This window comes from Echinops telfairi, unplaced genomic scaffold (assembly GCF_000313985.2).
Source record: "Echinops telfairi isolate 266 unplaced genomic scaffold, ASM31398v2 ScPeMD7_7415;HRSCAF=8453, whole genome shotgun sequence".
Lineage (NCBI taxonomy): Eukaryota > Metazoa > Chordata > Mammalia > Afrosoricida > Tenrecidae > Echinops > Echinops telfairi.
The window spans coordinates 1,440,157-1,453,937 of NW_022111315.1; the positions used below are offsets into that span (position 1 = coordinate 1,440,157).

At 40.4% G+C, this 13,781-nt stretch overlaps 1 protein-coding gene across 1 annotated transcript in view; it reads right to left on the bottom strand.

Annotated features, from left to right (window-relative positions):
* The window catches only part of IGBP1 (immunoglobulin binding protein 1), a 30,555-nt gene extending 18,311 nt beyond the window's left edge, over window positions 1-12,244 (bottom strand). Inside the window, exons 1-2 of the mRNA XM_045297005.1 lie at window positions 11,891-12,244; window positions 11,246-11,539 (exon numbers count right to left, since the gene is read on the bottom strand). Coding sequence (XP_045152940.1) covers window positions 11,246-11,539; window positions 11,891-12,081 — 485 coding nt within the window. The 5' untranslated portion in view covers window positions 12,082-12,244. The remainder of the gene's footprint in view (window positions 1-11,245; window positions 11,540-11,890) is intronic.
* Between the last annotated feature and the right edge of the window lie 1,537 nt (window positions 12,245-13,781).

The window sequence follows — 13,781 nt, forward strand, 5'->3', positions numbered from 1 at the left end:
AATGAATGTACAAATGCGCTTTACACAATTGATGTGTGTATGGATTTTGATAAGAGTTGTATGAGCCCCTAATAAAATAATTTAAAAAAAGAGAAGTAGCAGGAAGGGTAATGTAGCTGGGATGAAGTAAAGATAGGAAATTAGGTGAGGTAGTCAGCGCTGTAGTTTGTAAAAAGGGAAAGCCACTGGAGTGGTGTGACTACAAAAGAGACATGAGAAGACTTTTTATTATAAGGGTCATGCTAGCTGTTGTGTGGAGTGCTGACTGTGGAGGCTGAAGGCAAGGGTGAAAGTAGGGAAAGCAATTAAAATTCAAGTGAGAAAAAGTACCTTGAAATAGGTAGTGAAGAAGGTGGTAAGACATGGATGTATTTAAAATATAAAACAAACAGGATTTGCTTGTTAACTGAATGTGATAAATGTGGGAAAGAAAGGGAAAAATAAAGGATAAATGAGAAGATTTTGGCCTAAGCAACTGTCAGAACAAGGTTCTATCTACTATAATGAAGGAAGACAGGAAGTAGGAGGTAAAGTCAAGAATCAAGAGTTTGGCATTGAACCTGAACTCTGAAGTCTATCAAAGTGTCAGTCTCAAGTGTTTTTGCTGTTGTTAGGAGCTGCTGAATCAGTTCTGACCCACAATGTTCTTCCATACAACACAATCAAACACTGCCTTGCAGAGTACCATCCTCCCAGTCATTAATCTCAAATAGTCTAGTGGATATACAAATTTGGAGTTCAAAGAAGGAGCCAGGGTTGGAGCCAGGGTTACTTAAGATCACCTAGAATGTATAGAAAGGAAGATTAAGAATTGAGCCCTTCACACTATATTCTAGCCCCAACTTAAGAACAATCAGTTCTTACATCAGGGACCTTCTCCATACTCACCTTCATGAAATGATTACTGAAGATAAGGGTGCTACAGCCAAGTATGGTAAAGAAAGCAGATGGTGCCTGGCTATCAATTGGAATATTGTCTGGTATTTAAGACTTATATTAAAACAAGTAGCCATCTAAGCGAGGAGTCCACTAAGTCCACACAGAAGAAGCACACCAGTTTGTGATCCAAAGATGACAAATACAAAACTCAAATATGGTGAGGAGAAAAGCATCACAGCAAAAATTATGATGACCCAATTTGCGGAGGGCTATAATGGGCAGTGAGAGCCCAAACCCATCCTCAGAGGATCTGGTCAGACTGAGACACTGGCAGATCCGTTCTAGCCAAACAAGAGTCTCAAACAGCCTGACTATTAGGCAGAGACCACTGTAATTTTGATTATGCTGGATTGAACTCAGTCACTTGGTCAGCTGACCACCCTACAGACCTGCATTTGTTCTGGGTGCAAGTATGTCTTAATTGATCCATGACAGAAACTTCTTCCCTGGCTTTTTCAACATTGTTAGGGGTCTTTTCCTTCTTACGCATTATTAGTATTTTGTCTGTATACGATTGTTATTACCCTTACTACTTTATCGTAATTTTTTTATTGTTTTCAGTTGGGTCTCCCGGTTGTAAAGCACAGGAGGAGTGGATACATAATGATAATGATACAAGGATATAGGGAATAGAGGGGTAAGGGTGGGGGTGACAATAGGGAGGGAAAGGGGATTTGGGAGTAACTAATGAAGATGGGAGGGAGCACTAAAATGGATTGTGATTGCATAACGCATCTTAAAGGCAATTTAACCGTGTTGGGGGTGTGCTCTGAATTGATGTGGGGGTATTGTACAATTCTCTTTGGTATTATTGAATGATTGAACTATTGCATGTAAATTATTTACTATATGTAAAGTACTTGCCAATAAAACTGTTGAAAAAAAGAGAATTGAGCCCTGGGTGAGTTTTGAAATGAGAAGGCAGATATCCAAATCAACACTCCCGAGAAGTGGGCTCAAGTGTTGGGTAGATGAAGTAGGAGTTCTGGTGTTTGAAATAAATGAAAACTTCTTCTATTCATCAACCCTGCTCATGTGAGCCCCTTCACTCCCAATAGTCTGGTAAATGCTTCTTGTCCCAGACATTTAAAAAACCAGAGACTAAACTGCTTACATATGTTCCTGAGGCTGATCCTGAGCATCTGGGTCTCAAAGGAACTTCTCCCACAAACTGTGCCCAACCCCAATGCACAACAATCCAGTCACTTCTCTGCAACACAGATGATTTTCTGATAGCTGAAGACAAGTGCCCAACTGTTCAAAGAAAAGGCCTTGGCTTTGAAAAGTAACACAAATTTCCCCAAGACTCATTCTAAAGCAATAGTCCTTAGGCAGGAATGAACATCAGAATCAAGAGATTTTCTCAGAAAAATCTTTGCCTTGGAGCCCTACTCCAGACCTGGAGAATCTGATAGCCATGGATAGAATCTAGGTTGGGGAAAGGACTCAAATTCTGTGAAATATTATACAGAATTCTACATGTATGCATTTCTTTAACTGGGGGAAGAGATGCTGAAGTTAAATTTTTTCAATTTCCTGTATCAAACTATAAAAGGGGTTCATGGCCACCAAACACTCAAGAGCCACCACTAACATTTCCTATTATAAAAATTGTTATCCTCCACTGCTTTTTGTATGTGTATGAAACATAAGTGTTGTTTGGAGCAATTATTTAAAAGCATAGTAAGTAGATCATTCTGATTCCTAAAAAAACAAGTAACTTAAAAGTAGGCTCTTCTATTCCTCTTATCCAACAAGCAGTGTTTTTAGTGTCATCGAGTCAGCTCTGACCCACAGCAACTCCATGCACAAGAGAATGGAACACTGCAGTCCTTTGCCATCCTCATAATTGCTCATTCTACAGAACATGACAAATAACTGTCACACCATCATAAATCTCTCTCTCTGAATTTAATGTAACAACAACCAATTCCCACATCGTGAATTCTATTAGAGAGAATACTTAACTTTAACATATAATCTTGGTACCCTTCCTAACCCCTCTCTTTCCTGAATGTACCTAATCACAGGAAAAAATAGTCTACTAAAGCCTTAGGTTGTATATAACTCAGGGTAAGTTCTAGGTTAGTTTAGTGGTGCTCTGAATAAGGTTCATTTGCTTCTTTTCCTGTTCTCTGCATGCATAAGATCTAGCCCCTCTCTGTTCTTCCCTTTTTCCCCATAAGAAACAAGTACTTTTACTGGGAATTGCTTCAACTTTCAAGGATTAAAGCATCTTACAGAGAAGCTCCTATTCATTTCATTCTATTTCTATCAGGTGGGATTTTCTAATTGTACATAAGTGACCTGTTTTATTTTTATTTATTTTTTAATATCATTTTACTGGTGGCTCTTATAGCGCTTAAAACAATCCATAAATCAATTGCCATCAAGCCTTTTTGTACATATGTTGCCATCATTATGTTCTAAACATTGCATTTCTATTCGAGCCATTGATATCAGCTCTTTCTCCCCCTCCCTCCCCGTGACTCCTTGATAAATTATTATTTTCATATTTTACACCAATTGCTTTCTCCCTTCCCTAGTTTCTGCGCCCCCTCCCCTCCTGGTATCGCTACTCCCATTTTTATTCCTGAGGGAGTTTATCTGACCTGGATTCTGTGTGTCGTGAGCTCTCATCTGTACCTGTGCACATGCTCCATTCTAGTCCACAGTGAAAGGCAGGATTGGGGTCATGATATTGGTGGGGTGGGGGGGCCGAGGAGGAAGCCTCAAGGAACCAGATTACTTTGCTCCTACTAACTTTGCTCTTTATTACTGTTGACACTTTTAGTTCCTAAACTCCTATTCTATTGGCCCACTGTTTTAAAAACCCTTTTGTATTAGCATAACATAAAATTGAATTGGTTAAATTGGAAGGGCACGCCCAAAACTCTCTATCCAGGTATTGTGATGGAATCCTAGGGCTCTAAGGAACTAATTAAAAACTGTAGGCCTAGATCTTCATGTAAGGAAGGCCGCTAATTAAAAGATTGGAACCCAACAGCTTCTCTTCAGGAGAAAACACCTGGTGATTTGCTCCCATAAAGACTACAGCCTAGGCAATCCTACGGGGCTGCTCTGTTCGGTCACACAGGATCACTATGCGCCAGAATTGGTTCTATGTCACATAACAGACCTTCATCACTGCTCTGGATGCCACATGGTAAAACATCACATGGGAATCACCCTAGCACCCTAGAATCCCATCCCTGGGACGCGTCTGTAACTCTGGGCAATATTCACTACTCCCTTCACAAACTGGTGAAGATAGTTAACAAATCACACATTTACGTAAAATGGATCAACACAAATTCATGTTTGTAAACTTTAGCTTAGTGGTCATTTTTGCTCTCTATCCTTTTTAATCTTTTATAGACTCCATGCCAACATCCACCATGAATCACCCTGAGTCGAGAACAAGTCAGGGGCGAATTTAATTACTTTCTTCAGTTAAAATATTTATAGCTTTACCCTTGCATTCTGACACCTATATTCTTGTATTTAAGGAACTAATGTTATCTTCATCAAGGCATCTCCAAGGCAACGTCTTTACTGTTTCACTTTTGCTATCAATCCATTTACTACACATATTCTTTGATGCCTCTCTCAATCATACTGTCATTAGAAGCTGTTTTTCACTATAATTTTTCACCTTTTTCCTGTCCTAGAACACATTCCCTCAACCCATTTTATATCTTTTCTAAGAACCACTCTTTTGTGTACTCTAGTGAAAACAGCACTAGAACTGGGAACTGGAAGATTTAAATTCTACTCTGGCTACTTATTAACTATGTAGCTTAACTTTGGGCCCATTTCCTTAACTCCTAAAAGTGGATAAGCATGCCTGCTTCGTAGAGATAAGAGGATTAAATACAATGCAATAATACACATAAATGTGCTTTGGAAGTGGCAATATAATAGATATTATTAATAAAAGAAGAAATTGAGGCTCAGAGCTAGATGCTGCCCCATCTGTAGTAGAGATTGGATTGTTGACCTCAGGTCTGTTATGCCCTATTGCTCGCATCTTTCTGCATCTGTCCCTCTCAAATGCACCTCCAACTATTTACTATGATCAAATTACTGGGTTGAACATCAAGGATACAACTGAAATATCAAGGATACAATAATCAAAGTTTCTAATTTTGAGATGTTCAAAACCCAGACACTGACAAATAGTTACACCTTAACAGTTAACAGGAGCTTGAACATCAAGGATACAGTTGCAATATCAAGGATACAATAATCGAAGTTTCTAATTTTGAGATGTTCAAAATCCAGACACTGACAAGTAGTTACACCTTAACAATAACATGAGTTAAGTGTTACAGTATCTGGAATAGGGGAAAAGAAGGCGAAGCTTCAGAGTTTACACCAGCTGTTCTTTTTTCTCCAGGTGTCAATGAGTACTTCCATTTGTACTGTGATTATTCTTACCTCGAATTAATTGCTTTCTTTCCTCTTCTTCTTCCTTCTCCATTCACCTGTCTCCACGGTTTTACCCTTGGCATTCTCAGCCCTTCTAAATGCTTCCCTTGGCAAACTCATGCACTCGCCAGAGCAGAGGGCTCCTAAAAATTTAGCACTAGCCCCAAAATCTTCAAGTAAATTTCAGTTACACTTTTCCATCTGCCTAAGTAGTATAACGGTTACTCGTTGGGCTGCTAACCACAAGGTCAGCAGTTTGAAACCACCAGCTGCTTTGAAACCATGGGAGAAAGATGAGGCTTTGTACACTTGTGAATACTTCCAGTGTTGGAAACTCACAGTGGCAGTTCTAGTCAGTCCTATAGGGTCACTGAGTCAGAATTGACTCAATGGCAGTTAAGTTTTAAGATGGATGGTGGCGCTTGGGGATAAGCATTAGGTTGCTACTATAAGGTCAGCATTTTAACCCACCAGCCGCTACATGGGAGGTGAAGTTGTCTGCTCCCCTAAAGACTTAGTCTTGGACACCCTAAATAGGGTTGCTATGAGATAGCGTCCACTCCGAGAGTGGGTTATTTTATTTTAATAGTTATGGTTATCTAGTTGTCAAGTTAGGACAAATTCAGCAAATTAAAAACTAGACTTATTACTTACCCAACTCCTAACTTTCCTATTTCTGTTGAAATAATGGAGGTACACAGTTAAACAACCAGACTCATACCTACTCCTCAAAGATGGTAAGAATACATAATGTAGGAGAAGCAACATGTTTTGAGAGGGAGAAAAACAACAACAAAAAACCCAAATGCATTACCATCAAGTTAATTTCAACTCTTAGTGACCCTATAGGACAGAACAGAACTGGTCCCTAGGGTTTCTGAGACTGCCAATCTTATAGAAGCAAAAAGCCTCATCTTTCTCGTGTGCAGCAGCTAGTGAGTTTGAACCACTGACCCAAAAGCATCACCAGGGCTCCTTTAATCTTTATAAAAGCAGACTGCCACATCTTTCTCACAGAGCTGCTGGTGGGTTTGAACATCTTTAACCACTGGGCCATCAGTGCCCCTCTGAAATTGAGCGGATATACCATTTATGGATTTTATATAGGATGGCTTCATTAGGTAATCATGGTGGAGGGGAACTTCGAGAAAATAATAAGGATCATAATTTTGTTTTCAAATCACATAGTAAACGATTCTTGCAAAAGTAGCATTTGATTGCTTTAACTCCATTTTTATCACTTCATTTTGTTAAAAACCATCATTGCATGCTAATTCTTCTTTCTGCCTTTCTTCTTTCTTTACTTTTTTACTTCTTTATGTAGACTACTGACCACAGTACTTAATTTCTCTCAAACCAGACAATTTCCCATTAGTGGTGCTGTAGGTTAGGCATCAGACTGCAAATCTAAGGTGGGTAGGTCAAGCCCACCAGTCACTCCATGGAGGGAAGATAAGGCTCTCTGCTCCCGCAAAGATTCAGTCTTGAAAAACTTCTATTGGGCCACTATCAGTCAGAACTGACCCAATGGGAATAGATTTGGTTGGCTAGGTTTTGTATATACTTCAAACTATACTGGTGTTTGGGATGTTGCTTACATAGTTCCTCCTGCTTGTCAACAATGTGTTATGCCAAGTCCAGTACGAGGTATTCCACAGTGAGAAATGATTCCTGCCCTCAGGCAGTATACATCCTAATAGTGGAGAGATATAAAAACCAAGAAGACAGGTAGATGAAATAATTGCAAATATTTAAACCTTTTGACCTTGTCACTAGTCCAAAATATCTATCATATGGAAGGAGAAGGATGTGATAAGGCTATGAAGAAAATAAGCATAAGGCTAAGAGAAAATGGCAGCTGGTAATTACCTAAAAAAGACTGCTCTGGAAAAGCCTTTTAGAGGAGTGACTTTTAAGCTGAGACATACAGGATAAAGAAGTGCATTTCACTGCATGTACAAAGACCCTGTAGAGAGGAGCAAGATCTAGTTCAAAGAACTGAAAGGTCAGTGTAGCTGGAACCTAATGAGCAAGCAGGGGAATGGAGACAGACAAAATAACGAAATTAGAGAAGTAGGCATCAGATCACGCAAGACCTTGTAGTACTTAGTAGTTTAACTGCTGCAGATGAAAAACATTGGTAGTTTTGATTAGGTATGACAGTGGGAATGGAAAGAAATAATGCTGATGGAGTGGATGTAGAGATTCAGAAAAGGGAAGGAGTTGAAGCTAATTTTTAGGCTTCTGGCTTAACTTCCTGGGTAAATAGTGAATGGTACTTACTGAGATGGTGAAGATTTGGGCATGGGGGCAGATTTAGGGGTTAAAATTACATCAAGGGCTCTATTTAGTGCATGTAAGTTTGAGATGTCCATAAAATACCCATGCAAGCAGGGTTTTGGAAGCAGAAACTTGAAGTTCAGGGGAGGTCTAGCCTAAGTAATATAAATGGGGGAATTATTAGCATAAAGATAGAGTTTATATCCCCACCTACCATTTGATCAAACTTGCTAGCCAAAGAAATAAAAATCCTACAAAAGAAACCTTTTTGTTTGACCAACTAGATTCTCTACATAACACCCAAGATTAGTGCAGTGGCACCGTCTCTGAAAGTGTTATTACAGAAAGCAATACTGTAACCAGGACCTTAAAATATTGAAACCTTTTGACCTTGTCACTAGCCCTAAAAATCTATCATATGGAAACAATGAAATACAGTTAAAGGTGCTTGTTCACCCATTACTCAGAATAGTAAAGCAAAAAAACCCCTGTAACTAATTTAAGTATTTGTCACCTATCAGATTATTTCAAATAACTAGGGTATTAAGGTACAACTATAGAATGGAATATTACATAACCATTAAATATCACAGTTTGAAAAAACTATACTAAGACAACAGAAATGCTCATAGTATGTTAGGTTAAAAAGCAGCCAGGCTAATATTATCCCCAATTTATTAATTGAAAAAACGATGTCTATGGGAAGAAATATAACAGAAATTTAACATAATTACTTGACTTTTAGTATTAAAGTTTATTTTTAAAATTTTTTTAATGCAGGCAGGTTACGAACATCTAACTTAGGTCAAAATCAGATCTACACATGAGCCAACCTCTGCTATATAAAGCCTATTGTACTAAACATTTGAGTTATATACGCCATGGTTCAGAATAACAAATGGACACGACTTTGCAACTCACATGAAAAAAAAATATTATTGTATTATGATAAACATATCTTAGTGTATATGGACATGTTCAATATTTTTTATGCATAGAAAGGTGTCCAATATATTAAGACAAATATCTGGTTAATTGATATTAGATATGAACCATACCTATTTCGATGTACAAGTTCAACTTAAAAACTTTCCACAGCGAGCATTACTTTTGCAAGGGGACTTCAACACATTCATGGAAAAATCCCATTATTTTTGCATTCCGTTTTTCTACAAACTTTTTGACTCTCCCTCTTACATTATCAAGCCTCATCTCAAATGCGATCATGTTCTGAAACATTTTCTTCATCCCTCCAACCAGATGTGATCATTCCCTCATTTTTCTCTACAACAGTTTAAGGCATTTACAGTAGTTTTTGTATAATTTATATATTTGAAACTCCTATTCCTTTTGCCTGCCTCCAATTTCTTACAAAGGACATGATGCTGAATTACACGTCCTATTCATTTCATATGCTGTCCCGAAACCACACTTCTCATAGCACTTATCAATTGAAACTACAGTATGCTTTACCTGTTTGCTCCGCCAGAAAAAGCCCTATGAAGGAAACAACTTGGTCTGGTTCTTCAATGCCTACAACAGTTAGGTCCTAGACACAGAAAGACTTCTTAAATAAATGATTCGAACTTACAGCTCTCTAGGCTAAGACTCTCCTCTGAGCTTCATACTACCCAATGTCTCCTAGTGTAACGTGTTTCAATAATGAATGCATACTCTCTCTTATCACCTGATCTGCTCTCCCCTTATTCCCCTCATCACCTATCCATCTGAGTCAGAAGTATGGGTTTCTTTCTTGCAGCCTCCTTCGACTCTTTCTCCCACAACCATGTGATCAGTATTTTCTGCAGCTTCAAACCTATGTAAGTAAATATCATTCCCCCCATTCCCTACTGCTACAGTGCTGGTTGAGTTCTCACCTCTAGTGGAAACCACCCACCAACTGGGTCTAAACCTTTCCCTCACATGGTTTTCTAATTTTGCCAGATTGTACTAACTAAAATGCAAATATGACCATGCTAATCTTTTAACAAGCTTTTAGAAGACTGGAGTTACCAAGAAAATTTCAAGCTTAATGATAGCTAACATTTACAGAATACTTTCACTTTACTGTGTGTTTTATCCTACTAGCTCTATGAGCTAGACATAATTTATTATTTAGATTTCACTTTTAAGGAAACCTGAGGAATTAAACCCAGGTCTCCAATGCCACATCACATATTCTTGTCCAGAAAGATACAACAGTAATAGCTGACTTGGGAGTGCTTACTCTGTGTTAAGTGCTTTATCTCTGTAACCCTAACTAGTCCTTAATGAGAAAGCACTTGTTATAATGCCAATTTTACAGAAGAAAAAACTGAGGCAGAAAGAGAAAGCAATTTGTCCAAAGAGTAATTAAATGGTGGAGCTGATATCTGAACCCCTTCCCAGTTATAAGAAGTAAGGTTATCTAGGAGGGGAAGGGGAAGTTGGGGGAGAAAGGGGGGACAGATCACAAGGATCTACAAATAACCTACTCCCTGGGGGATGGACAACAGAAAGTGGGTAAACAGAGACACTGGACAGTGTAAGACATGAAAAAATAATAATAATTAATAAATTATCAAGGGGTTGTGAGGGAGGGTGGGAGGAGGGAGGGGAAAAATGAGCTGATACCAAGGGCTCAAGTAGAAAGAAAATGTTTTGAGAATGATGATGGCAACAAATGTCCAAATGTGCTTGACACAATGGATGGATGTATGGATTGTGATGAGTTGAATGAGCCCTCAATAAATGAATTAGAAAAAAAAAAGAAGTAATGCTATATATACTCCTTCACTTTCCTTGGTCTGGCCCCTACAATATTTTTCAGCACCATTCCTTCCCTTTCCTCACCACCCTCTTGTATTCCAGCATCACTGTTCTTTAATGTGATGTTTTTTCTCTACTAGATAATATCCTTGTTTCTCGTCCGCAGGAAAATATTTGCCCTTAAACACATCAGCATGGGAGTCACCTCTTCCAGGGTTTTCCTCTTTGGTTCTGCATCTTTCCTTCCTACTGTCACAGTATCTTGTGCATCTCTTTATTACATCACTTGATAATGAAACCCCTTTCCATGTTTGTTTCCCTCACCTGACTATATGTTCCTCCAAGGTACAAGACACTTATACACGTTAAAAAAACATTCACACAATTATACACACACAACACTGACACTCATAATTTTTGTTTGTTTAACTAAGAGAGTAAGTAACATTTTAAGGTCACATGAAGTCATGCCAGAACTAAGATCAGTTTAGGATGTTACATACCCGATCCGGTGCTGTTTTAGAACAGAACTTCCCAATCAATGGACAGGTTACATGGATCATAGTTAAGCTATGATGTGGAAAAGGGTGGAAGATACTTTCTTACACTACATCACGAATGCTGGCAAGCATAAGTTAGTAGAGATCGAATGGTTAGGGGGATGATCACCTCAGAAACAAAGGTAGAGGCATCTTGAAAACCTCAGAAATGTTTGCTCTCACCAGGGTCTATGCTCAGTAAGAACCAAGAGAGTGACACGCACCATTCTGTTCCCCTCCACCCAAATATGTGCCCCTTGCAATGGCACTGCCATTGGGTATCCCTCAAATTTTAGCTATTGACCCACCTCTCTATTTTAGCCTGTCTTTGAGATGCCATAACAACGAGGTTTGGATAGGCCATGGAGGAACTAGCAGTATTATTTTCAGCCAAGTTGTTCTCGGGTTTGGGCAGCTCAAACTCCGCAACATGATAGTAATGGCACTGGGTTAAGTAGTTTAGGAAGTGTTCTCGAGCCCATTGCAAATGATCTAGGCGCTTGCTGGGGTTGACTTGTTTCATGGCGAGGGCTCCTTGAAATGCTGGCACCAACAGGTACTTCAGGTCAGTGGAAGCGATCTCTTCTAAATCTTCATTTCGGCTATAAAGAGTGAAGAAGAGGCTGTAAAGCCAGGCTAGCCATTCAAACATTGGCCCTAGCTTGGGGGCAGGGGCGGGAGCCAAAGGGTGAGGCCAGGAGAACAATGGCCAGTCGCCCCCCACCCCACCCCAAGAAAGTGGCTGAGTGTTTACACAGCACTTATGCAGCCAACCCGCGGAGAAGCAGCCAGAGGCATGGGACTGTAACTCAGTGGAAAGTGTAAACAACGTCCTAGATCGCAGCGCGAAATAGGGGGCTAAAGATCTCCCCCACCCCGGCTCAATGGCTCCTCCCTTAGCAACCATTATTACCTCCGTTCTCAGCCATCACTACCTTCTTTCTCTGCCATACCTGAACAAGTCGAGCTGCGAGAGCATTTCGGCAGCCTTCTCAAGGAGGTCCAGTCCCTTAAGCACCTTATCCTGGACCATCCGGGAACCAGTAGGTTCCGTCGCGATTTCCACTTCATCCAGAAACTGCTTACTGGTTTCGAAGAGCTCAGGGAGCCTTGGCAGCAGTAATTCGTCTTCGGCAGCTGCCATCTTGTGGGAGGGAGGCACCCTGAAGCCCTGACTTCCGGGGTCAAAGGCAACTTTAGTAAAGGACTGAAGGACACGAATGAAACCGGAAGGGGCGTTGAACTGGCCCAGCTAGCTCTTTGTTAGCAGTGGTCAAAAATGGCAAAAAACAAACCCTAAACTCCACCCCATCCTCAACCTCCGGAAATAGTTCTCTGCCGGCTATGGTGATCATTTTCAGGGACTCATTTTACCAGGCAGCTTATTGTAGAAAGGTTTTGGCAAACACGCAAGACTTCAGGCGTCGTTTAATAATTTAGTTCTCTTCGTCAACTCTGAAGTGTCCAGGCTGGGCTGTGTGATGAGGTTGGAGAGGGCAGGCGAGCGTGAGCTTTAGGAACCCGTAAGGCAGGCGTCTTACCTCGCTAGAAAAACCTGGCTGGCCTGCTAGGATGGCATGGACGCGCAGAGTGGTAAGGAAGTCGCGCCCCCTTCTGGTGTCCGTCTACCCGCCAGCTGTAGCTCCGGGTTCCTAAAAGCCAGCCAAACCCCTTCTGTTTCTACCCCTTTAAGCCACCCCGCCCCTGCACATTACGCGCTCAGCTCCCAGCCCAACCCTGCCCTGGCAACGCCCTCAGCCTATCGCCTAGGAAACCGATGTGCATAGTCTGAATAGTTTGGTAATCTGAAACTCTGGTCACAAGCAGCGACCTTCTGAGCTAAAAAGTTCCCAGGTCAAATGTTACTTCCTCTGTGAAACCGACCTAGACCCACCTTATCTCTTACCTCAATCCAACCCTGGTCACTAAATCAGGGTTTTCTTTGTACATCTCTATCATAGGCCCAAGTGTCTTTTAGCTAGTGATTTACAAATCTGCCTTCCTTCCCAGAATGAACATAAATCAATTTTGTGACTCTATGGTTACCGCTTATTAAGTGCTCAATGCCATTACATAAATAAAAAAAATGATTGGTCTGGAAAGCATTCCAATTACGCAAAACTGCACTACTCACTATGGTAGCCACTAGTCACAAGTAGCAACTGAGTATTTTAATGAGGCTATTTTGAAAACTTTCCAACACTTTTTAATAGGTTTTATGCATGTGAAAGTTGGACATTGAATAAGGAAAATCTAAGAAATATCCATGCATTTGAACTATGGGGCTGGTGAAAAATACTGAAAATACCACGGATTGCCAAAAGAACAAACATCTGTCTTGGAAGAAGTGCCGCAGGAAGGCTTAGAGGCAAGTATGGTGAGACTTCTCATGTACTTAGGGAATGTCAGGAGAGACTAGTCCCTGGAGAAGGACATCATGCTTGGTGCCAGGGACAGGGGCTCTGCCCTGCCTGCTAAGGGAATGAACAAAGGGCCCCGTGAAATAAGTTGCTAACAAAGAACTGTGAGAATTGGCTTGGTAAACAACTAACGTTGAAGACAGGTCCTAGTACAAATCTTGCAACAAAGTCCACATGGAAGAAGCACACCAGCCTGTGTGATCACAGGTATCAATGAGATCAGGTATCAGGCATCAAAGAATAAAAAAACCTTATCTTTGTGAATGAGGGGGAGTGCAGAGTGGAGACCCAAAGCCCATCTGTAGACAATTGGACATCCCCTTACAGAAGGATCACAAGAAAGAGATGAATCAGTCAGGGTGCAGTATAGCACCAACGAAACATACAACTTTCCTCTAGTTCTTTAATGCTTCTTTCCCCCCAC